Below are 25,543 nucleotides of genomic sequence, written 5' to 3'. Positions count from 1 at the left end.
AGTTTTTCCACTGTCCATAATTCATTAGTTATTTTCTCCCAGGCGATTCTGCTTTTTGCCATTTCCTTGTGATGACGTTTTTGGCTGCTAGTGGAATTATCACCACCAGGACTCTTGTATTGTTTTTTGGTGAGAGTTTAATGGTGTTAACTCCATGGAGTTAAAATCCCAGAAGATATGGAAGTGACCAGCGTTATCAGATCTACATAATCTACACTTATTCTACCCTTGCTGTCATTTTTGTTTGGGCATAATAAAAAAAAAACCTGGTAAGATTTTTGTCATTGAACAGGTTGTTGTCCATTGTAGTTTAAGTGTTCTTTTTCCGGTTTTCCTCCGAAACAGTCCCGTTTTCCTTTAGCATATAACGTATTATCAAGCTATTATTCAGTCTAGAGAGTCATTTTTCCAACCACTGTTTCCATGTCAGTGCTGACAGTGATGTTATTTGGTGGCAGATGAACGTGTTCCTCTACGTCCTGGCCTCCAGAGCCTCCTGTGCCCTCAGACACCACAGCTTTGAGAAGAAAGAGCCACCAATGTGAGTGTGTCAGAGCAGTAGCCCTCTAGCTAATGAAACACTCTGTATAGAGCACAGTTAATATGAGGAAATGTGTCGAGTGTGTTACAGCACATTGCGGGAACATTCCTCAGTGTTCTGTCAAGCTCTTTAACTGTGTTGCATGGGATGGGATTTCAGTTTAAACCCGTTGTTTACTGTGTGCGTTCCTCTGTAGTTCCGGTCTCAGGACAGCGTGCTGCGTCCTCTTCCTCGTCACCGTCACGTGCCTGCTGGCCATCCTCTCCGTCAATAGCGACATGATCATCTTCCACTACCTATTTGCCGGGTTCAACTGTGTCCAGGTACCTCTGTCCTCTACAAACATGAATTCATCAGAGGCTCAACAGCATGTTTGACTTGTTTTGTGCTCATGTCCCTCTTCTGTCCCCATCTCAGGGTCCCTTCATCTTTTTCTTCCGCATCGTCTTTAGTAAGGAGGCAAGGATGGCCATGCGGTACTGCTGCAGCCGCAAACGGCCTGACCACATGAAGTCCAAGCCATCGGTGAGCCCATCAACATTATTTCTGATTTAATAAATGAATGTTCAAACTTCAGCTGGTTATTGGTGAATTACAGATTTATTCAATTCTAATTCCATTAGTGTTGTTTAGTGAGGTTTTAAGGGTTGAAATTTAAACCACGCCCCCTTCTCCCCAGCTCTATAACTGCAGTGGCGGCTATGCGGATGGGCGGCTGTACCACCTGCCGTTCGGGGACTCCAGCGGGTCCCTGAATGGCACCCTGCAGAGCGGGAAGAGCCAGCAGAGCTACGTCCCCTTTGTTCTCAGGTACCTGCCTCCCGCCGGGCGTAATGCTCTGGACATAAGCGGCATATGTTGTTGGGGGGTTGGGGATCGTAAACCAGGGCTTTCAGGGCTTATTAAAATAACTGCAAACGTCTCCTCCCTTAGAGAGGATGGGGGGGTGAACACCAGCCAGGCACACATCGCCCTGAACGACCACAATCCTGCCCTCTTCCACCAGGATAAAGATCATCCCGATGGTGAGACCTGTTCTTCTCACTACTTTTTTTTTTTAGGCTTTTTTTTTCACACATATAATATGTAGAATCACAATTGATGGGACTAAATGGATATTAAATTCTGTGATTTTATAACCATGAAAAGTGAACCCATAAAATGCAACTATAATCTTTGAACTGTAACAGCAATTGCGTCCATGCATCCGTTTATTTACGTGTGTGTGTGTGTGTGTGTGTGTGTGTGTGTGTGTGTGTGCGTGTGTGTGTCTTTGTATTACGTCAAAAAAACAGATCAAGACTCTGATTCCGACAGTGACCTGTCTGAGTTGGAGGATGACCAGAGTGAGTCTTATTGCTCCACCCACTCCTCGGGCAGCGAGGAGGAAGAGGAGGGTCCATATGTTCCGGATGAATGCTGGGAAACTCTGGCCACCGCTACAGCCAAGCGTACACACCCACAAGGTACAAACCACACAGCCCAGTTGTAATATGGAACCATTTTAAACTTGGTCTGTATCAGAATGAATGTTATTGAAAATGTTATTAACCCCCCAGATAACAGCCAGCCGAAGATGTTCTGGCCGGGGGACTTTGTGTCCACTGCAGGACAGAGTGAGAGTCTTGGGGATGCAGAGAGGCTGAAGGAGGAGACGCTGTCCAACCCTGATGACAGAGCAGAGGGTCATGGGAAAGAAAACCTGATGATGCTACTGCCTAGCCTTTCCAAACCTGGTATACATCCACAGAAAGGTATATCAGAGAGTCACTTTCTCGTCACAACAAAAGTTTGCTGTTTGTTAAGCTACTTTTGTAATAAATTCTATATATGTATTTATGTAAATGACTGAGGCTTGAATTGTGATTTGAAATTAGGGATCCTTAAGAAGAAGCAACTGTCCCCCATAGCAGAGAGGAACGGCCTCCATCGAATCCACAATGAGTTGTCTGCAGGTGCAGCTGGCCCCGCCTCTTCTCAGGGCTCCTCCTCCACCGAGGGGAGGAGCAATGGGGCCAAGCCCGGTGTCCCAGACCACCTCAACGGGGTGGCATTGAGCATCAAAGCAGGGACCGCAGACAATGACTCTTCAGGATCAGAGTGAGTCTCCTATCTAGTCCTGTGGAGGTGATGAGCTTTCAGACATTAGAAACTTTAATGATGATAAAATGATTCAAAATTTGTGTTTTACTCGCAAAATCCGATGTTAGTGTATAATACAAATTATTATTTTGTGAAAATGTGTCTAGTATCTGTGAAAGGTTCTGTGATGGTTAGTTTTTTTACCATGTGAAGGTGTAAGATGAAGCAATCAAACAGGGAGCCGAATTTCACCAGATCATAAAAAATGGATCATAAATTGATACATATCATCACTTAAGTGAAGTGATTGTCACTTGTAATACACAGCAGCACAGCACACGGTGCACACAGTGAAATTTGTCCTCTGCATTTAACCCATCACCCTGAGTGAGCAGTGGGCAGCCGTGACAGGCACCCGGGGAGCAGTGTGTGGGGACGGTGCTTTGCTCAGTGGCACCTCAGTGGCACCTTGGCGGATCGGGATTCAAACCGGCAACCTTCTGATTACAGGTGTCGCTTCCTTAACCACTAGGCCACCACTGCCCCACCATTTCATCACCATACACAGTCTTTCACGTGTGCCTGGTCCATTGGGTCTCCAAAATGATGTTCTGTCAAAAATGTATTGGGAAAGGGAAAAAAAAGTGATGACAGACAGAAACAATTAACCGCGAACTCTCATTGGCTGTAGCATATTGATGACATAAACACACACACACACACATAGTTGTGTCATACTCTACAGACAATGAGAGTTTGCGGTGGAAAGGGGCGGGGACCTCCAAATCTGTTTCTTGACCCATAGTGGTCCCATAGTGGAGGTTAAATGACGATCAACCATATATATATACACAGTTTGCTTCACTTTTAGTGACAGAAGATAACGACAGTTGCTGAATATATATATGTATGTATGTATGTATGTATATGGTTGATCGTCATTTAACCTCCAAATCATGTAATCTGAAGCAGACTGTATTATAAGATGAGATGTGTCACTGTTAATATCTTACAAAATACATAAACAGAATTCTTACAGTGTCAACAAAAGTGGCGACACAGGAAGCTGCTAGAAATACTGACTATTCTTTCCACTGCTCTCTCCTTCCACTCAAAATGCACAGATAATTTTCTCCATTGACGCTCACACAGCATATAGCGGCAGGAAGAGAACATCTCCCACCTGTCTTTTCAACATCTGACCATCTTCTGTTTGAACCATAACCACATTGGGCCTTTTTCTTTTCTTTATTTCTCCTGCATTCCTCCCCGCCCCTTCCTTGTAGAAGCCACCTCCACACGTCCATGTGACCCGGCTGACGGAGGGGTGTGTCTTTGCAGGTCCTAGGACCACGCCCTCAGCGCGTCAGGAGAGGGAGAGTCACAGGAAGATCAGAGAATGGGAGTGATGGGTTCTCACCACTTGTTTTTTTCTTATCTTTTATCTTGACAAGGCATTAAATACCCGTTTTTAATGAAGAATTGTTCATTTTGTGCCAAACCTCTGAAGTCTCAGCAGTGAACCCTGCTGAGCTGCACTGATCAACGTTTATTTTATTTTATTTTATTTTATTTTATTTTATTTTATTACTTGAAGCAATGCACTTTTAAAAAAAAACCTGAATTGCAGGTCTTTCTCCCAGTTTCTTCTGTGATGTCCTGCTCCTTTAAAAGGGGGACGTATGAGTTCCTCTCACTGATCCTGAACCGTCAGGGAGTTTCCCGTGTGAAGCCAGCTTTGATCCTGTGCTGCATGAAAGTTTTTTAAAGAACGGAGGGACGTGTGGAGGGTCCTGCCGGAGACACGGCTGAGGACGGACTGAGGACAGACCACATCCTCACTGACTGTCAGCACGTTTGCCTTCTCCACCATTTAGCCTTCATTTTATAATGTCCGCAGGACACGTTTCAAGAAGGACTAAAAAGAAATAAAACGTTGCACCACGGGGACTTTTAATCATTTTTATAAATTGCTGGGAAACAATTTTATAAAAAAAAAGACATTTTGAAAGGTTCCTGGTTTTTATTTCCTAATGTCTTGTTCTGAGAGATTCACATTTTATCGTTTGTCTCATTGATAACTTTTTTTGTATTTTATAGACTAGAAATGAAGGCCACAACAGTTTTGTAAAATACTTTCTGTATTAAAAAAAGAACAATTTAGAAATGTTACTGTGCAGACTTGAATGGTGAACCTAAATCTATAAACACTAATATTCCAGTTTAAATACTTCTAGTGACAGAAGATAACGACAGTTGCTGAATCATTTCATCTTGCTGGTGCTTCCATTGTGGTTTTATACTGTAGATGAATATTCATATGCATGTAAACACCAGGACATTTCATAGCTGCTGATGAGCGACGGTCTGGTCATGCTGGGCATGATGAGTTCGTTCACATCAGAGTCGCTACGATGGTCAGCAATGTATTAGTTGACGACACAATGCATCCCATAATGCAATTTAGTCATGATAATCCTCAGCTGGTCCAAACAATGGTCCATTTTTTTATCAGTTATGTTTTGTGTCTGATATTAGCATTTGCTGAAAATGTTTGCCAGCCATTATAAATGGTTCTGCAACTTAATACTGATAATACGGCTGGGCAATGAAATATATATTTTTTATAAAGATCATTCTTCATCAAGTTCACTTTGAATATCGTAGGCATGTAGTCATTCATAATTTACGGTTTTTACAAAAATTGTACTGACAAATAGATCATCGTTATGATTCTAAACTGTTCTTGTATGATCCTGACGATGGCCACGCCCGAACCGGAGACCAGTGGCTGCTGGTTACATTTGAGTTTAAAGCATGTGTGATTTTTAATCTCTCTTTTCTGCTGCCTGTACCGAGTGTCGGTGTGGAGATGATGGTTGTTTTATTCCCTCCCATCAAACTGGCATATCACTGTACCAAACATTTCAGGGCCAATCGTGTGTAAGCTACTGATGTCAAAGCTTTAGTGCAACAGGGTAGAAAAAAAACGCAATACTTGTATTTTTCCTGTGTGAAAATGCTTTGTAAAGAACCTGGCCAAACTGGAGTAAAAAAATGTGTTTGTATTGTCGTCTTTGTGAATTGTTCATTCAGTCTGAAAAGCATGACACCTTCTAATTAGATTTGATTTTATTAAGTCACTTCAAAAGAGAACTGTTGCACGGAAGGTCTTTTAGTTCCTCCTCCGAGAGCAGCACGAGGCAAGAAGGCAGCTTATCCATACACTGCTCAAAAAAACTCTATTGAATACTTTACATAGTTGTATGTGCTGACAAAACATGCAAAAATGATCAATGGAAATTAAATGTATCTGGACTTGATGTCACACTCAAAATTAAAGTTGAAAACACACTACAGGCTGATTCAAATTTGATGTAATGTCCTTAAAACAAGTCAAATCAAGGCTCAATAGTGTGTGTGGCCTCCCTACAACGCCTGGGCATGGTCCTGAAGAGGTGGTGGATGGTCTCCTGAAGTATCTCCTCCCAGACCTGGACTAAAGCATCCGCCAACTCCTGGACTGGTGGATGGAGCGAGACATGATGTCCCAGATGTGCTTAATTGGATTCAGGTCTGGGGAACGGGCGGGCCAATCCATAGTATCAATGCCTTAGTCTTGTAGAAACTGCTGACTCACTCCACCCACATGAGGTCTACCATTGTCTTGCATTAGGAGGAACCCAGGGCCAACCACACGAGTATATGGTCTCACAAGGGGTCTGAGGAGCTGATCTTGGTACCTAATGGCAGACAGGCTACATCTGGCAAGCACATGGAGGGCCAACCAACACCATTACTCACCCATTGCCAAACGGCATCTCCACATGGTCACGTCTGTCTGTGAACTGAGAAGAGCACAGGGCGCCAGTGGAGAATTAGAAAATTTGTGTTTTCTGGCAAATGGCAAACATGCTGCATGATGTTGGGCTGTAAGCACAACCCCCACCTGTGGAGGTCGGGTGTAGTGTCCAGAGCATGGAGGTGCAAAATGACCTCCAGCAGGCCATAAATGTGAATGTGTCTCCTCATACCACCTTCATGGAGTCTGTTTCTGATTGGTTGAGAAGACACATGCACATGCTGTTCCTCCTTGTACAAAGGTGGAGGTAGTGGCCTGCTGCTGGGTTGTTGCCCTCCTGCGGCCTCCTCCACGTCTCCTGATGTACTGGCCTGTCCCCAGGCTGGACAATACACTGACAGACACAGAAAACAGCTTGCATTGATGTGCCATCCTGGATGAGCTGCACTACCTGAGCCACTTGTGTTGGTTGTAGACTCCATCTCATGCTACCACTAGAGTGAAAGCTCCACCAGCATTCAAAAGTCACCAAAACATCAGCCAGAAAGCATAGAATCTAAGAAGTGGTCTGTGGTCACCACCCGCTGGACCACGTCTTTATCGGGGACATCTTGCTAATTGCCTCTAATCTCCACCTGTTGGCTGTTCCATTTGCACAACAGCACGTGAAATAGATTTTCAGTGTTGCTTCCTCACTGGCACCTTGGCAGAAGGGGATTCGAACTGACAACCTACTGATTACCGCTAGGCCACCACTGCCCCAAAGGTGCTAGATAAATAATATTTTGATTGGTTTATTGAAGAGAGGATCATAGCAGTTAATAAAGCATAAAAAAATGGCCAAACAATAAAATGACTGAAATGTAGATACCAAAAGGCACAAATTATAATTTGGGAGCTGAGGACTCCTGGAAGTGGGATTTTTAGATAGAAGTGTAGATATACAGGACTTCATTTCAACTTGTCAGTGTCATGTGACCAGCTGCTGGCGTCACAAGTTGTAGTTCAGGATGCAGCTGGATCCAAAATGAACTGTTTCTCATATATGGATACAATAACATCTTTCAATTCAATTAACATCCATTTATATATAAACCTCTTTTATCCAATACACTTTTTGAAGTGAGATTTAATCAAGAAACACGTGCAACATGCATACAGCCTTCACTTTCAACTGTTTACCCCTTTTAAGCAGGAAGAGCGTAAAGCGGAAAAATTGAAGTCACATTTTCTGAGGTCAGTGGTATAGCAATCATTTAATTAATGGAATGTGATATATTTCTGGAGTTAGGAAGTAAAATTATTCACAGTGAGCATTTCTGAAAAATGATTTTATTAAAAAAGAAAAAAAGGTCATACACAAATACATGTTTAAATACCAGCTAAAATGACTGTATTTTACATAATACTGGATATTGGGGCTAGTTTTTAAAACATTTTCATGTCTAATAATAATAATAATAATCTTATTAGCATGCCTGCACAGTGTACGCTAGAACATATAAATATGCAAACACCACGAACACACTTCGACAGTTCGGTGCAGCTGGTCCTCCGATTTTGTAAATTGTTCATAAATAGTGTACATTAGATCCCGTGAACGCTGGTTACTTTCTAATACATATTCTACTCTTCTTGGCCGCTGAAAACAGTTCTTTCCTTTGGGGGTAAAAGGTCAGTTGGAGTCCTCCAGGCCGCCACTCTTCCGGTCTGCACCCAAATGACACATCCGCACCATGATCCTCTGCAGGCCGGGCTGGACGATGCCAAGCAGAGGCCTCTGGGAAGCATCTCCATTCCAACAGGCCTCCATTAGCTGCCAGCACTCCTCATCAAAGCTGGTCAGCCGTTCGGGCCTGGAGCCTAACGTCCAGCGGAGAAGAGAGGGAATGATGAAGATATTGATCGGACAATGTTGTAAATGACTGTGGAACCTTGGTAGGGAGTCAGCCTTTTTCACCTCGCTTCACATTGTTCCACAGCTGGTCTTTGCTCGAGCATTTCTCAAAGGCCTCAGGGAGCTTGACTGACCCAGAACACAGGTACCAGAAGAGGATCCCAAAGGCGTAAACATCCACAGAGTTATCATACTTTCCTGAAGAGAGAAATCTGATATCTGGTCAACATCCTTTAATTAAAGCATCTAAAGCCACATTATGTGATTTGACAATTTGTGTTTGATGGGATTATTTCATCCCTGTGATTATAATGCTGCTACCCTTTGTCCTTGAAATCAGTGGTTCCCAACTTATTTCCCCCCAGGGAGATGTTCGAGATCGCAGAGGAGCGTAGAATTGTACCTCAAAATGACATTATTAAACATTAAACATATCAAATTCCAATAACGCACACGAAAACCCCTGGGGGGAAGGTTGGGAACCTGCTGACTTTTCACTTAGGTGACAAATTTCATTACAATGAAAGTAGAACATTTGACTGATTCAGTGAACTGCACCCCGGATGATGAAGAATCGGACCTGTAAACAGCTCAGGGGCCATGTGAATGGGGGTCCCCACAATGCTGCCTGACATCATAGCCTCCGGCTTACAGAAGCCCAAGTCGGTGATTTTTGCTCGGTTCTGCCTGTCCAGCTATGAGCAAAAGCAGACATTAGCAACACAAAACCAAGACACGGGAAACACCAAAAGCAGCTGTCTTTATAAACCTTTATAAATAAATGTTTGTACTAATTATACTTTGTTGAAGCACATTTTGATTAATTATAACATTCGGTCTTCTTGGATAGGAGTTTATCGGCATGGCATAAATTATTCCTGGCAAATTGTGACGTCTGTCCCAAGTCTGTGTCTGCAGAGGTTTTTGCCGGATTGTCTACCAAGCAGCGTTTATATACAGGCCCACCCCTCCCTCACAAGTAGTCTATACAACAAACTTCTTTAACTTTTAGGTCTTGTTTTATCAAGGTACAGAAAGGTGTTTTTGATTTTTATTTGCTTGCTCACTTTCTGGGACAAAAATTCTCAGTGCTTTGGCTTTACGGGACTCTACTTACATATTCAGTACATAAAAATATCAAAATAATATATTGCTGAAGTTTGAGTAAACACCACTCGCTGCTGGTTGAAAAGACAGAAGGGGTATTCCAGTCTCTGGGCTGGACAAAATGGTCCATTTGTGACTGACATTCACACAGGACAGTCCCTAAGGTGCCAAACACTATGGATTGTGTGAAGGACAGAAAAAGAGGTGTTGTGTTATGCATTCCCCCTTCGGCTCTGGAGGAGTTTGCGTCAGACACACACATCCGATCTGTAAATGATGGACTTGTTTTATAGCCTTCACATGTTTTAAAGTCCATGTGATGCAGTCATGTGATGAAATTTGTCAGTCTGCTACTATACTGTTCCATAGTAAAACTTTATTGCCAAAGGCTTTCTGGATATCAATACATTTTCTGATGATGTGTATTGTAATAGTTCATAATATATTTAGGCAGAAAAATAAATGTTTTCTTCACAATGGTGTTTTGGAAAAGGATATGGAAAAACGTGGTAAATTTTACAAATGTCCACTATGTAAAACATATTTACACATAATGCCATGATGTAAATACTGCAAAGCTTGAGAAATGTTGATTTCCTAATATGTATTCCAGACTTCAATAAATGATAGCCAATTTGTTTCCACATCAAATAAATTGTTCATAGCATTTTTAAATAAATATAAGTAAAAAAGTTGTTTTATATATGGTTAAACCATTAAAATGGCAGCTACAAGCACTGCCCCGGTACCTGGGGTGCTTGGCATGTACCCAAGAAGACTGAATGCTGTAATTAAAATGAAATCCATGTTTAAATACACTTTCACAACTTCTCCTTCAAAGTGGATGCCTAAAATACAGGAAGTTTGACTAGTTAGACAGTAGACTCTCACCAGAACATTCTTTAATTTAATGTCTCTGTGCACCAGGCCTTGACTGTGCAAGAATCTGATTCCTTCCACAACATCTAGTGCAATCTGCAGCCGTTCCTTCAGAGACAGACCAGCCTGAAATGGATCAAGTGCAAACAGCATTAAAAGCTGAACTCATTACCATTCATTCAGGCATCCAATTTCAGTCATTATCAGTGGTAGTTGATCATTTAGAATGATGCTTTAACAGCAGCATAGAACTGCGACCATGGATGATGAGAAGAGTCAGAATTATTTCTCAAGCTGATTGTGTGGTTCGTTCTACATTCTACAAAATCAACACCTTTACTGTTATAATCAAGATAAGACAAGCTGCTTGTGGATGTGTTATGTGCTTCCTGATGGCATGGATCATTCAAATCTCTGCATTCGGGTACCTTGAGGCCAGTGTAAAGGTCTCTGTGAAGTCTCTCCATGATCAGCAGGACAGCGATGCTCGAGCCTCCTCCATACGTGTGGTCAATCACAGAGCCGTGCAGGTCCACCAGACGCTCGTGCCTGGGAAGAGACCTGAGGAAGGAATAAAAATAATAATAAAAAAAATCTTTATGTTTGTCCATATGGGAAAATGTATTTGCTTTCATTAAGATGACTGTAAAGCTCGACTTCACTTAAATTCATATCTGGCATGGCCTAATGACGGATTCTTTTCTTCTCACCACTTGAGGGCTTTGTTCAGACATCCTGCTGACCATTTCAAGAAAAAGCAGGCGTGCTCTTGGCTTCAAGTTAACGCAACCTGCAGAGGCGTGGCTTATCTCTTTCTAATCTACTTTCAGGAGTCCATGAGGAACTGCACGTGTAGAAGCTGTGAACCGCAACCCTTCCTCACCCGCTAGACCACCACTGCCCGGTGATCATGCCATCACTTCCCAATTATTCCCCAAGTAAGAAACCTTTCTTGAAGTCAGACATGCAACAAAATAAACAAAAAAACCCTGAAACCAGGAAACCGACCTCACACATGAGCTGCTGCCATTTCAAGCAGTTTTGTTACTATGGTGACCAAAAAAAGGGACTGTAAAATGATGTAGCAGGTTTGTTGTTGATTTGTGTCCCCGGCGCCTCACCTGGTGTAGTGGAACTCCAGAGCCAGGTCGTTCCAGTGTTTGTCATCGGGGGGGACCACCGACTTCAGTGCGCAGGGGTAGTGACCCCCCCAGCTGTCACAAAGGTAGACGACTCCATACTGACCTCTCCCAAGCTCGCGGCCGAGCTTCGGCTTTCCTAAATAACACACGAAGAAGTGAAAAGTCGGCCCCACCAAGCTAACGTAGGCCACGAAGGAGAAGTTCACCATGCAGTAAGACGTCTCGGAGGGAGCGGCTCTCCAGGGACAGCCGTGCCAGCCGGGGGGCGTGGTCTTTACGAACACGCAGCCACAGGTCCTCCGTGCGCTCCAGTCGACCAGTGTGGCCCTCCTCCAGCTGCAACACAGTACAGCAGCACAGAGCTTCACACGCTATTACAGTTAAATAAGAACCGCCCCTAACACACACTCACACGCTTCCTGACCCAGCTACACTGCTACACAACCACTCCATCCAGCAAGAAAGACAGGAAAAACAGACGCATCATGCTCCCACTGGAAGCCCATTTGGCTCTCATTCCGTGGCGACAGAGAATCTATTCCAGTCTGGGTATTTATGGTGATTTGGGAGTTTGTTTCACTCAGAGCTCCACACATAAAGGAGCCCTTTATTAACCAGCAAAATCACGTTGTCAAGTCACAGGAGATTAGAACTAAGCAGGCTCGCGTTATCCAATGGGGTCACTGGCTATTCGGCAAGGAAAGAGTGTGAACCTGTGCAGCCCAGTCACAATAGGCAGGCGGAGAGGAGAGGAATATGCACAGAGGACTGACGTATGGAGACATCACCTCTGCAGATAATAACTGCATGAGTGCATGTATATCAAGGAAGGTGTAAATATAACTAACCATTAATGCAAAACCAAATATGCTTACGCTTCAAATCACTGTTATGATTCTGAAATGCAATTTTTTTTTTTTACAATTTAAAATCTGGAACCATGTTCAAGCTACACAGCATAAACGAACATAAAGAAAACTCTGAACACCAAAATGGATTTAGTTTCATCTTTTATGAAGGCCAATATGGTATTTCTCACCCATCACACATGATGATGGAAACATTTTTTTAAATGACATAAAATATATGGAACATCTAAATGTTCAGTCGTACCATTACTGTATCACAAAACCTTGTGCTGTTAAAAATGTAAAATGTAAAAAAAAATTGGGCGACAGGTAAATTGCAGAACAGAAGAGTGAAAGTGAATTGATCGCATTCATTGTGTCACAGACCTGCCGGAGGGAAGCAGCGAAGGCCTCATGGGAACTGTTGAGGCGGGTGCGGAACTGGGAGCAGATGCTCTTGGCCAGTTTGGCGGCACTCAGGCTCTCGATGGCATCCTGAGCTACCTTCCTCTTCCAGTCCGGAGTGATGGCGGGCGGGTTGACCCACGTTATCCTCTGGATTATCTGAGGAGACATGGTGCATCAGGCATGTCCCGTAAGAGCTGACAACAGCAGACTGGGGCATGAGTCCAGGAAGGTACCTGTTTGATTTGTTCCCACACTAATCGCGTAACAGAAGATCCAGAATGGAAGGTCACTTCTACGTGATACGCAGCATTAAGAATCTGAGGAAGAGTCAAATATCACTAAACTAAGGACACAATCAGCCGAAATCTTCAATACCTATATTAAAATGATCCAACACAAACAGAAAAAATGATTTAGAAAAGTACTTCCCAGGTGCCCTACCTGTTTGAGGTGGTTGGACGTGACGTTGTGCACGGAGGAGTCCATGTTGGATTTCTCCAGGCTGCTGAGGCAGCGCTCCAGCGTGCCCACAAAGCTCTCCCGCAGGTAGTCCACTGAGCTGATCAGCTTATTGGCCACAGCCTGGTTCAGTTGCACCACTATCAGCTCCTGGATCTGATGGATGCAGGCTTTGATATCTTTGGATGTTACCGGCTCTCCATTCTGACTCATGATGACATCTGGAGAAAGAGGAACGAAAAAGGGGGTTGATTTTTTACACTTACACTTTTTTTTACGAAATGATTTCCATTTCATTTCAAATACTCATGACCACATTAAAAAAAAAAAAAAAAAAAAGGCCCTCCATGCTCTACTTTCCCCCACACATGCACATGAAAAGCTTGCATACAAATACTACTTTTAATTAGCACATTTAGTAAAAGAAGTATTTGTGCAAGTTCTTGATGCACATGCTTGTAAAAGTAGAACACGTTTGAGAAGACGTGAGAGCGGCATCACCAAGTTTAACACACCTGCTCCCCATTCACACCTGACACTCTTTAACACTAAGAAGAGATGGGGGGGTAATTTGGCACGATTTGGACATTTTCACACAGGGGTGTACTCACGTTTGTTGCCAGAAGTAACGTCTGTGTGTTTAGTTATTTTGAGGGAACAGTAATTTTACAAGCTGTAACCTGACTACTCTTCATTGTATTAGTGTCACATCTTCAGTGTTGTCCCAGAGGAATGATATAAGAAAATATTGTAATAAATGTGAGTGGTGTAAAGTTATGGCCAAAGGTTTTAAGAATGACTCAAACACTAGGTTTCACCAAGGCTGCTGCCTCAGTGTTTCTAGGTCTTTGTCAGTTGTTTCTGTGGTGTAATGAAGTATAATTACAAGCATTTTATAAAAGTTTCAAAAGCTTTTATTGACAATTATATCAAGTTTATGCAAAGTGTCAACATTTGCAGTGTTGGCCTTGATTTTCCAGACCTCTGCATTTTGTTATATATAGATATAACGTAGCTCAGGAGCTCACAGAAGCCTCTCGGGGTCCAATATTTGTGCTTTATGCACTAGGAACAACATGACTGCAAGGAAATGTGCATCAGGAATGCCACCAGCATTGTGAAGGACTCTACAAACCCCTCACATTCACTCTTCACCCTCTTACCATCTGCAAAAAGGTACCGAAGCATTCGGGCCCTCACTGTCAGACTGTGCAACAGCTTCATCCCACAGGCCATCAGACACCTGAATACTCAGGGAACTGACACACATTCTACCTCATGTTCAGAACATTCTATTACATTTTTATTACAGCAACATATGTACAATTTTACACCGTAATGTCGGTGTTCTTTGTAGTCTACATGTTTTGTTTGATTTAACTGTAATCTTGTACCTTAATTTGTGTCAGTTCACTTCATGTCAGTATGTAGCATGTAGCAGCAGGTTCTACAGATTCGTTGTTTCACTATCTGCCATCTAACATGTATGTATCTGAAATGACAATAAATCTCAAAGTAGGGCAGTGGTGGCCTAGCGGATAAGGCAGCTGACTCGTAATCAGAAGGTTGCCGGTTCGAATCCCAAGCCAAGGTGCCACTGAGCAAAGCACCGTCCCCACACACAGGTTCCCAGGTGCCCGTCACAGCTGCCCACTGCCCTCTCAGGGGATAGGTTCAATGTAGAGACTACATTTCACTGTGTACTGTGCTGTGTCACATGACAACTAATCACAATAACAACATTAATTGCCACTTGCACTGATTCAAATAAAACACTGTCTAAAATGCCAACTGGAGGCCAAGTCAGTACCTAGATTACATTTTCGTAATTTGATTAATCAATTACCTGAGTGAAACAAACTCCCAAATCACCATAAATACCCAGGCTGTGTGTTCCATACACAACAGGTGTCATGTCATTTATATGTATTGAAAACAGTGGTCACCAAGTTGCTAAAGGAGTTTCCATTAATGCCTTAATAATGAAATGCAGTTTTAGTTCATAAAAATGTATGTTGTTCCTGGCAGTAGTTCTGACAAATGCACCAGTATTAGGGTTGCAGGGATTACCCGGTTTTGCAATTAACCACAATGTCTGGACTTCACCAACATTTCATTATAGTATAAAATATCATGAAATGCAGCACTGCAGTTGCCAGAAAAAAATAAAAATTATTTAGCCATGTAGTGTTTTACTGATTGAACTTCGCTTTGTATTTGTCTATAAAGAAACAATATGTTTCATGAATAAAAAGCTGTAATAAAAAAAACTCAATTTTATTTAAACTTCATATAAAATGTGTTCTTGTGATGTTAATACAATAGTTGTGAACCCGGGATTATTTCTCTGACTATAATCATACCACCAATATTTTAATCGTTGCAACCCTAACTAGTATTGACAGAACTCAGTAAAAATCCCAGCGTTTGAGAGACCGTCTGACTGCTGAAGAACCGGGTTCATAATGGCTTGGCCGGGTCCCACCTCTGGCGTGAATAGCCACTGACCTGTAAACTCCAGGTTGGCAGCGTCCTCTAGCAGCTGCTCCTTCATGCTGCTGAGCGTCTCCACGATCATCTCCTTCATCTCCTCCTGTTTACGGTTGGCGATGGCCATGAGCGACGTGAAGAGCTCCCCCTCCTTCTCCCGCGTGTACTCCAGCCGTCGCGGTGTGATCTGCAGGTCTCGCTGCATGTCGAAGGCCTGCAGACAGTTACACACGCATGTTCTCACAATAACCTCAAACAGCTTATTCCGGAACATTCAGGCCTCGTCCACACGGATGTTGTGTGTTTTTTACTGCACTTGTAGCTGCGTTCGCTAGTTGCTGTTTAACGCTAGTCAAGATTTCGCCAGAAATTGACTGCACCGTTGCAGGTAACGTTTATTTGACACCATCTGAACGCGCAAATGGACGAAACGCTTTGATTTGCTTCTGTGTTCAGTCGGCAGAAAAACGCCCGGTTCAGACGTCCGTGTGGACGAGGCCTCACACTTCGACCAGAACCTCACCTGGTTGATAAAGAGGTCAAGGCATCGGCAGTGCACCCCGTTCAGGACATTGGCCGCCTCCACCTGCTGATTGTGCAGCACTTGTCGGGCAAAAGGCACCAGCAAGCGCTGCAGACGGTCAAAAGATTCTCCCAGCATGCTCTGCGGCTTGGTGCCTGTCCCCGGGGCGGTGCTGATGAGGCCAAGAGAGAGAAGCTGTGACTGCAGGGGGCTGTGCTCCCGATCCCGGCAGGGCTCCAATGGGCCCTCGGCCGAAACCAAGGAAGGGCAGGAAGAAGGCACCCGGAGAAAGCAGATGGGATAAGACAGCGCCTCTTTGACTCTGCTCAGGTCAGCTACCTGCTCAGCGCTGAGTGTGTCCTGGCTGATGGCATAGAGGATGATGGGAATAATGCTGCACGTGCAGTCCTCCAGAGCCTCCTCAATGGGTTGGACACCCCGGCACGGCACCACCATGATCTTCGCCTCCTATATGGGCACAAAGACTTAAAAGAGTTAAAATAAAGAAATGAGATTCATGAATATATTGCAGGACAGTTTACTGTAATACAGTAAGTGAATAAGAACCTGACGGCAGGATCGACACGGACACACACAAGGCCGCCATAACAACAATTTATAAGTGAAGTAAAAGTGAAGTGATTGTCACATATGATACACAGCAGCACAGCACACGGTGCACACAGTGAAATTTGTCCTCTGCATTTAACCCATCACCCTGAGTGAGCAGTGGGCGGCCATGACAGGCGCCCGGGGAGCAGTGTGTGGGGACGGTGCTTTACTCAGTGGCACCTCAGTGGCACCTTGGTGGATCAGGATTCGAACCGGCAACCTTCTGATTACGGGGCCGCTTCCTTAACCGCTAGGCCACCACTGGTAAAAAAGGTACAGGACAGCCAGAAGGTATTTCACACATTTTCTAAAGTTCCATTTCTCCAATGCACCACGTTGGACAATTTTAATCCAAACCTGGCCATTACACCCGTTGGGCTGTTTCTCTCGGACAAAGCATTATCAACCCTGTACTGGCACCTAATGCACCATCACTCCACCCTGGAAAATGGTCCCTCTCTCCCCCTTTTTATTCCACCTTGAAGTATTTCTTTTTTTTGTGGAGTTCTTCTTTATGCGCAGGAAGGAAGAAGTCAACAGAAGAGGTATTAAAATTATATCTCATAATCGATGCATTGCGATGAAGACTACTACAATTCTGCATTGATGCAGTGCTGAACATAATCGATTATGTCATAATGATGTGGCTTGGTTATTTTCTGGCTGCGGTATAAATGTTCTAGACCAAACGCTGGTGCCGAACGATTTGATTTTGAGCAAGCTGATGCTTCCAATAGGTGTTCAAGGCTGCGTCCACCAGACACCACGAACGCGAGAAAAACACCTGGTTCAGACGTCCATCTGAATGAGGCCGATCTCACTGACGTATGACAACAAAGTAATGTAGAAAAAAAATCAAATTGACGAATCTCTTAAAACAAATCCAACACTGTACATAAAGGGCAAAATGGGAAAATTGCTATATCTGATGAAGAGTGGACAACAATCTGGGAATTTCAATAGAAATGTACCAGTTCATACAAGTGGAGAGAGTCTGGCTGGAGAACCTTGATTAGATATTTCATTACACCAATTCACTACAATAACAGCCCCCAATTTGTTGGAGAAATTGTGGAAACCAAAATGCAAACCATTACCATATTTTTTGGCATTGTCCTGCAGTCAAAGAACATTTGGAAGAAGAAGTTCACAACGTGTTTCTGCATGTGCAAGTGAGACCACAGGGTTTTACTTCTTGCAGTCTGAGAATCCTTAATGTGCTTTTTGCCAAACTCTAAGCAGGCTGCCATGTTACTATTAATGAGGTGTGGCTTCCATCTGGCCACTTCTTTCTACTTGAATTCCTGAGCTACAGTTGAGCTTCTGGATGTGTCTCCCATCACCACACAGGAACACTGGAGCTCCGCCTAAGTGAGCATCAGGTCCTTGTTTACCATCAGGCGGCCAGATCTATGGAGGGTCCAAACTTGCTTCCAAACTTCTTCCATTTCTGAAGACCTTCATTGCTGCCAAAATAGTTTTGTGCCCTGCCCCAGATTTGTGCCTTGCTATGAATTCGAGACAATTCTTTGGACATCATTGCTTGGTTTCTGCGCTTAAACACAGTTTGAAAACGACTGTGCATTATAACACTTAGAAAAACTAGGAGGAAGCTGTACATTTAAACCACAGCCAAGAATCTGGGCGTCTCACACCGATGATGCAGTCTCCCTCTGATCATCACATGGGGACGGCTGGTCCGTGGGAGCAGGGCGGACGTCTTCAACTGGCCACCGCTCTCGGTGGCCATGGGGGCAGAGAGATCGAGAGCGACGGGGAGACAGAGTCCTCACTCATCAAACAGCACAAAAGGGACCCTCAGTCCCATCACCGCACTGCAGGCCACAGCCAAGCGGCCAGTCTCTTTACAACAAAGATAGCATGTCTAACTGGTAACAGAACACTCCGTTCTCAGATGCCATTTGGGGGGGAAATAAAGCACCTTTTCAGATTTACACTCCTTTTATGGACACAATGAACAAGATATGTTGCTTCTGTATCGGAAAGCAGGCGTGACGGACAAACCTCCAGAATGCAGAGGAGGACTATGGCCAGTTCGCTGGTCTGTGCAAAACAATTCGGTAGCGTTTTCTGTTCTACAGGGTCATATTTGGCTTCGCACTGAGATATTTGACTCCCTGCACTCACAGTATGAACAGCTTGAGCCGATGTGGACGGGAAATATAATTAGCAGGTCAGCGCTTTCATCTCCGGGCTTCTAAAAACAGGTCTGCCTTACTTGGCAGGAGTGATGTGAATTTAACAGTAGCCTGATACTTTCAGCCCTTATTTACAGCACAACACAGGGAGGGCACATCTGTACCAGCAAGAAAATATGCACTCGTCACAAACCTACGGTCCCCCACCCGCTCGAGACTACAGTTCATTTCTGGCCCAGTTGTTCCAGAGCAACATGCAGCGACTCGAAAATGCAAAATGATGTGTAAAGAGATGCTGCACAGTGATTTCTTCTCAGGATTCCTCTCAGCAGAATCCTTTTAGAGGTGCACAAGCAGAGCTGGAATAGCAGCAGTACTCAAACTCCGAAGAACCTCATCATCCATTGGGACAATGTTGGCTTCAGTGAACTTGGAAATGTATTGCATGTACACTTGAAGATCAAATCTCGGCTTAAACACAAATCACTTACATTATTCTGTTGGTTAGAAATTTATCATTTACACTAAATTTTAATTGCTATTTCGTTCTCATTGTCAAATCAAATCTAGCAAGCAGGATTAAAAAAAAAACAAAAAAACAAACATACTTATTTATCTTCACGCAGTGTTGGAATGAGGAAAACCACTCCATGAACGGCATGACCAGGCACACAGGAAAACACAAAAACCTGACTTCAGTTCACAGAAAGGAGAGCCAGTTCGGTTCTTGCCTTGGGGACAGTTATTGAGTCACTATGGCAACCCTGTCTTCGTGGAGGCAGGCCCCACATGGGTCATGTGAAATGCACCAGACCTAGCACTAGCCCTGTTACGTAAGGAGGGGCTGCGGTCCACAAAATCCGCCCGTTTGCGCACAGCTCTGGGAATTCTGGCTGGGCCGCTTGGCCTTGGTGGGAACACTTGATGGGAAGATTAACGCCCTCTGTTCTTTGTGCAGCACACGATTCAGTGCTACAGACCAACCGACCAGTACAGAGCGTCGTGATTTACATACAGTCATGATTCCCAAATCCCCCCACGTTGAAACTGTAAACTATTTAGGTACAATAGTGTATTTAAAACCGCATTAATGCTTCTCATACATTACTAAGTATTAATTAAAAGTGTTTAATTACAAATGAAGATCAGGCGCTAACGTCTGGTGCATCATATTGCAGAAATATCCTGACAAAACCTTTCACCCTGTTTGAGATTTGCAAGGAAAGGAAATGCCATTTTTGGTATGCTTTGATGAGCGCGGTTTAAACCCGGATTGCAAACTTCCACAGAACAGCTTCCAACCTGGTCTGATGCCATGCTGGACATGCCAGGCTGTACCCGCGCAGCTGTAAGTTGGATTTATTATTAACAGGCATGTTACAAGAAAGGAACATTCTTACACAAACATTTTAAAAATTAAGATTGATGAAACATGATGGCAACGTTTTCATAAAAAAAAATATCTATAAGAAAAAAAAAAAGTGATCAGAAAGCAAAAACTTGTTATCACATGATAAACAAGACCTGGCAGTGGTTGGGAATTTAAAGAATTCAAGAGTTCAACGCGCCAGCGCTAATACAACAAACCATCATTTTTCAGGTTAAGCATTGACAATTAAGTTAATCATCACACAAATATACTAACCGCAATCATAATACTACAACTGACTGCAGCAACAATATGAAATATTACATTTGCGTAATTTACTAACGCCTGATGCTGTGGTTACCTGGAGCAGCGGGTGGTGCAGCGTGATCTCCAGCTCAGCCAGTCGGTGGGCGGGGTCCTCACACTCCTCCTGAATCTCCAGGTCCTCTTGCGGCACGGTGTCCCAGCGCCCGCAGTGCGCCGCCAGCTGGTGCACCAGCTCGTACTGTCCCGGCAGGGCCAGGCTGAGGCGGGTCTGGCGTCCGTGGGTGAAGCACAGCTTCCGGCGCTTGCAGGCCTCGCCGCGGGCGCCGCACGGCTTGCCGGCCTCGGCCCCCAGGGGCAGCAGCCTCTCGCCCAGGAGGCTGTTCAGCAGCTGGTAGCGGGCGCTGCAGTCCTGGCCCAGCAGCAGGATGTAGGGTGCGCAGCCCACGCTGCCATGCAGGTACTCCTCCTCATGCCGGGGGAAGGAGATGCAGCTGAGCTGACCTGGAATCAGTAACAGATATCCTGTAAAAACATCAATTTCATGTACTTTTTAAAAGTAAACAGAGTTTTATATCTTCAGCTCCGGTTTTATTTCCATCATCTGATGAACATAAACTTGCAAATATAAACACCGTGACGTATGCAGCGGATAGCAGAAGGCCTGTTTTCCTCCGCCGGCTGCATCAAAGCCCTGCGCTCCGGGGCATCTATCTCATGACCCGTCTCTGTTTTGGTCCGCGCCAAGACAGCCGCGGCGATTCATCGCGGCCGCGGAGGGGTAGGGGAGCTCGTAATCCAGTGCGCTGCTGAGTCACAGTCCTCGAGGGGCTGGGGTGGGGGGTGCTTATACAACTACGACGAAATGATCCGCCATCGCATTTACCACCGCCAATACCTCACGCCGGTCAACTTCAGTCCTAACTGTATTGGCAAGGATCTCACGATACGCATCACAATAATGGATATGTATATATTGCAATATTCTACAGTTGGCTGAAAATGTAAAAACAGCTGATATACAGGATGCTGTTTATGATCATATGATATTAATAATTAATAATTAACACACTGAACTAATGGACACTAAAACATCAAGATGAAATGCATGAGATATTTAAGTGCCCACTTTTCTAAGGCTGGCGTGGTGCTTGTAGAAGACGGAGCTGAAATTTAAACATACAGAAAATAAAGTGCATATGCACACACTCATTATTATCAGAGAAAACTGCAAGTTACCTCCATCTCAACCTCAGAATGAGTGAAAAATGTGTGTTGAAGTGATTGTCATTGTAAAACACAGCAGCACAGCACATGGTGACACAATGAAATGTGTCCTCTGCATTGAACCACCACCCTTGGTGAGCTGTGGGCAGCCATGACAGGCGCCCGGGAGCAGCGTGTGGGGACGGTACTTTGCACAGTGGCACCTTGGCGGCTCAGGATTCGAACCGATTACGGATCCCACTTCCTTAACCGCTAGGCCACCACTGTTGAGGCACTATCTGGCTAGCTGTAGTGCTGAGTTTGAAAAAGCTGCTTATTCTTCTAACCCTGCCCAGCAATCGAGCTACTGATGGTAACTTTAGCGCGTGCGGTGAAGCTAAACTTAATGTGTGAGTAAAGCATTTAAAATGTGGCATATCAGCACGCTGCGCTGGCGTGGCCAGGCTGCTTTAACGAAACTCGCTCGTCCCGTCATGTCTTGCGATTTCACTGAAATACAAGGAAATAGTACAGTGCCATCTGCAGGAGTGGAGGTTGTAGTCACATGCTGACTCACCTCTGCTGACCTCACTAAAGAAAATGCTCGACAGCACCACCTTTTTTTTTTTGTGAAGTGGTTGTCACATGTGATACACAGCAGCACAGCACACGGTGAACACAGTGAAATTTGTCCTCTGCATTTAACCCATCACCCTGAGTGAACAGTGGGCGGCCATGACAGGCGCCCGGGGAGCAGTGTGTGGGGACGGTGCTTGGCTCAGTGGCACCTCAGGCGGATCGGGATTCGAACCGGCAACCTTCTGATTACAGGGCCGCTTCCTTGACCGCTAGGCCACCACTGCCCCAGCTAGGCCACCACTGCATCCCACCTGGTGGACTACATTTGTATACAAAAATAACAACTGTGTCGATACAGTATGTCTACATAAAGTATCGCAATATATTGTTGTATCAATATTTTGTAACACCCCAGAACATGTCGCACGACCAATAGAAACACAGCATCAAAGCCGGCTTTCTTTATTAAGTGAATATTATTTGTCATTATAACACACTGCAGCAGAGCACATGGTGACACACGGTGACAAATGTGTCCTCTGAATTTAACCGTCACCCTTGGTGAGCAGTGGGCAGTCAGGACAGGTGCCCCGGGAGCAGTGTGTGGGGACGGGACCTTGATGGTTCTGGGTTTGAAACCCACAACTTGTCAGTTACAAGTGCGCTTCCTCAGCCGCTAGGCCACCACCACCCCATATGCTCAGCCACTTCGGGGCCGCAAAAAATGTGGATCAGCCATCCCTTAATTCATTTTGTTACGACATAATCTAAGATTGCCTGGTGAGCAGTTCTGCACCAGCTGGAGTTTCCTCGACTGCAGGGAGTTACATCATTAATGCGAGTGTGCTGTTATATGCCACTGTACTTCTCATATTATTCATAATTATTAGTAAAACAATAATTCATCAAAAACAAACAAATTCAAAACCTGGCAATGCTGATATCATGGAAATACAGAAGCTTGAACATCACTAGCGGCGAAGGACTCATGTCTGCTAATCTTGTTTATGTTGCCCAAATTGGGCAAGACTCCCTCAGTCTCTAAATTATTAATAATTAATCTGTCATGAGTGGGCAGCAGGCGATGGAACACGAGCCAAATAAAGTGGAAGAAAATTCAAGCGATTAAAGTATCGTTCATACTACTTCTCTCTAATATATCTAAATCTGCCCGTTTTATTGCATAATGTGGAATTAGCTGTGACACAATAAGTCTTACACAAATTCCTGTCTTTATAAAAATGGATATAAAGGACCCAGAAGTGAACCGTTCCCGTGCAACAAGTCAGGTCTCATCCTCATTCCACAACGCAAGCGTAGCTGGCGACGCTCTTCAGTACACGACAGGCCGCAGAACTACTCAGCGGGTGCTAATAAGCTCAGGAACAGTCACAGTCACTCTCATAATCATCTATTTTATTTCACAAAATGTGAAAGACTGGTAGGGGGTTGGGGTTTTAATTTTTTTTTTTGGGGGGGGGGAATGCCCGTAGGCCAGAGGTAGCCTGGCGTGGATGGAAGGTTGGCCTTTCTGCGATCCCTTCACTTACGTCTGGACAAAAACAGTTCCTAGTAAATATTACATTTACATCTATGGCATTTATCAGACGCCCTTATCCAGAGCGACTTACAGTAGTTACAGGGACAGTCCCCCCCCCCCCTGGAGACACTCAGGGTTAAGTGTCTTGCTCAGGGACACAATGGTAGTAAGTGGGATTCTGGTTCACAGGCCAGTGTGTTACCACTAGGCTGCTACCATCAAATATTAGCCATATACTGACACTCCAACACTCATCTGGCCGGTAGCTTTAGATATGCTGGAGACCCACACCGCGCAGCTCCACCCGACAAACCAATCCGTCTGCTACTTTACATTCTTGCACAATTGACTCAATTATTTTGCCTAATCCGTGTTGGCTCTGCAGGCCACCCCACTGAAAAAGAGCCCACAAACGTCCCTGCATTCGGGGGAGGCTGTCGCGGCACGTCCCCGTTCCCGCGAGAACCGCGGCGGAGGAGCGTCCCACCTGCTTCCAGCGCCGCGCTGCCCGGGCAGGCGGCCGACGCGCAGGCGTTGCTGTAGTTCTGCCTGATCTCCCGGAAGAACAGATTCGTCTCCTTCAGGTTCTTCTTGAGCAGCACGGCGTGTTTGTTGTAGCTGTTAAAGCTCCGAGTCAGCTCCCGGGCCAGAGGGGTGACCTTCTGCACGCAGCCGCCGCCGCCAGCGGGTTCCATGGCTGCGAGGCCGCCGCTGGTGGTGCCCGGCTGAGGCCACGGGCGGCTTCTCTTTTCCTTTCCTTTTCTTTTCGGACCCAGTGACCAAATAAAGCCTTTCTGTTCCCGGGCGCAGCAGCTAGGCTGCTCTCCTCACGTCAGAACCGCCATGGAGAACCGCCTGCGTCAGAATCCACTGGTTTCTTCTATTTCCCACCAACCTGCTAATTACGCTCCCCTGCGCTCATTTAAAATGTAAATAGATAGAAATTCTACTCGTTGTCGACATGAACTGGTCGTTCAGGATAAATGCTGGATGTTTAAAAACTTAGTTTCGGTAAAAGAAAAAAAAAGAAAAAGTTCTTTCTGCGAGTAATAAAGAAAAATAAGAAGCGGCGGGGAGGGAAATCACAGCTCCTCGCCGCCGCACCAGCTTGCGCGAAAGCCGCCACTTTCCAACACTTTCGCGTCGCTCCGCGCTGCTGCTCGGGCGGATTTAGCTTCTAATGCTAACGCCGCTGCGCCCGCCCGCCCGCCCGCCCGCCCGCCCGCCCGCAGCCGCCGAGCGTCGGCTACTCGCGGCGCATACTCCCCGCGTCGCCTCGGCCGGCGGACAGGCTAGCGGAGGCGGCGTCGCTAGCCCGCCGGCTAACCCGAAAGTTCCGAGGCGAGGCGACTCCGGGCCGCCAGCCGTGTCCGTCGCGGCGAGAAAATGGCTGGAAGGCGAACAGCCGGCCCGGACCGGGGCTGCCTGGGCTGAAAGGTAAAAAGCGAACTCCTCACGGACGGGCGACGGCGGAGGGGGGAATGTGCGGGGAAAACCGCTGGACTGGGATATAATGGGAGGGAGGCGGCGGGGGCAGAGCGGGTGTCGCCGGTGCAGCCTGGAACTTGTAGTCTTATCAGGTGACAGGAACGCCAGCCTCCCCACGGGACAGAACACTCGTCGCCTCCTGCAACTC

The 25,543-nt window shown here is 45.2% G+C and overlaps 2 protein-coding genes across 3 annotated transcripts in view; one reads left to right on the top strand and one right to left on the bottom strand.

The window, feature by feature from the left end:
* celsr2 (cadherin, EGF LAG seven-pass G-type receptor 2) overlaps window positions 1-5,696 on the top strand; it is a 44,122-nt gene extending 38,426 nt beyond the window's left edge. The window contains exons 26-34 of one of the 2 annotated variants that reach the window (XM_028998034.1): window positions 459-541; window positions 738-864; window positions 959-1,066; window positions 1,221-1,351; window positions 1,475-1,566; window positions 1,837-2,007; window positions 2,101-2,295; window positions 2,419-2,641; window positions 3,913-5,696. In XM_028998034.1, coding sequence (XP_028853867.1) covers window positions 459-541; window positions 738-864; window positions 959-1,066; window positions 1,221-1,351; window positions 1,475-1,566; window positions 1,837-2,007; window positions 2,101-2,295; window positions 2,419-2,641; window positions 3,913-3,934 — 1,152 coding nt within the window. In that variant the 3' untranslated portion in view covers window positions 3,935-5,696. Of the gene's footprint in view, window positions 1-458; window positions 542-737; window positions 865-958; window positions 1,067-1,220; window positions 1,352-1,474; window positions 1,567-1,836; window positions 2,008-2,100; window positions 2,296-2,418; window positions 2,642-3,909 lie in introns of both variants that reach the window. The other variant, XM_028998033.1, reaches the window with a different exon arrangement.
* A 2,045-nt stretch (window positions 5,697-7,741) lies between these two features.
* dstyk (dual serine/threonine and tyrosine protein kinase) lies at window positions 7,742-25,116 on the bottom strand. The gene is made up of 14 exons (XM_028999147.1): window positions 24,395-25,116; window positions 20,680-21,086; window positions 16,179-16,646; window positions 15,674-15,869; window positions 13,148-13,386; window positions 12,940-13,023; window positions 12,686-12,862; window positions 11,657-11,786; window positions 11,430-11,586; window positions 10,737-10,869; window positions 10,321-10,434; window positions 8,903-9,017; window positions 8,386-8,520; window positions 7,742-8,288 (listed from the first exon to the last, which is right to left on the bottom strand). The coding sequence occupies exons 1-14, from the start codon at window positions 24,600-24,602 to the stop codon at window positions 8,101-8,103; spliced, it is 2,751 nt and encodes a 916-aa protein (XP_028854980.1). The 5' UTR covers window positions 24,603-25,116; the 3' UTR covers window positions 7,742-8,100.
* Window positions 25,117-25,543: the final 427 nt, after the last annotated feature.

This window comes from Denticeps clupeoides, chromosome 12 (assembly GCF_900700375.1).
Source record: "Denticeps clupeoides chromosome 12, fDenClu1.1, whole genome shotgun sequence".
NCBI lineage: Eukaryota > Metazoa > Chordata > Actinopteri > Clupeiformes > Denticipitidae > Denticeps > Denticeps clupeoides.
The sequence above is the reverse complement of the archived record's forward strand: the minus strand, read 5'-3'. Positions and strand labels throughout refer to the sequence as shown.

What these genes read in the sequence shown, in the direction of transcription:
- dstyk (XM_028999147.1), bottom strand. Translation starts at nt 24,602, where the DNA reads ATGGAACCCGCTGGCGGCGGCGGCTGCGTGCAGAAGGTCACCCCTCTG. An exon ending in CAGCGCGGCGCTGGAAGCAG is followed by an intron (nt 21,087 to 24,394) that starts GTGGGACGCTCC and finishes TACTGATTCCAG; the next exon opens with GTCAGCTCAGCTGCATCTCC. An exon ending in TGTGGGAACAAATCAAACAG is followed by an intron (nt 12,863 to 12,939) that starts GTACCTTCCTGG and finishes ATGTCTCCTCAG; the next exon opens with ATAATCCAGAGGATAACGTG.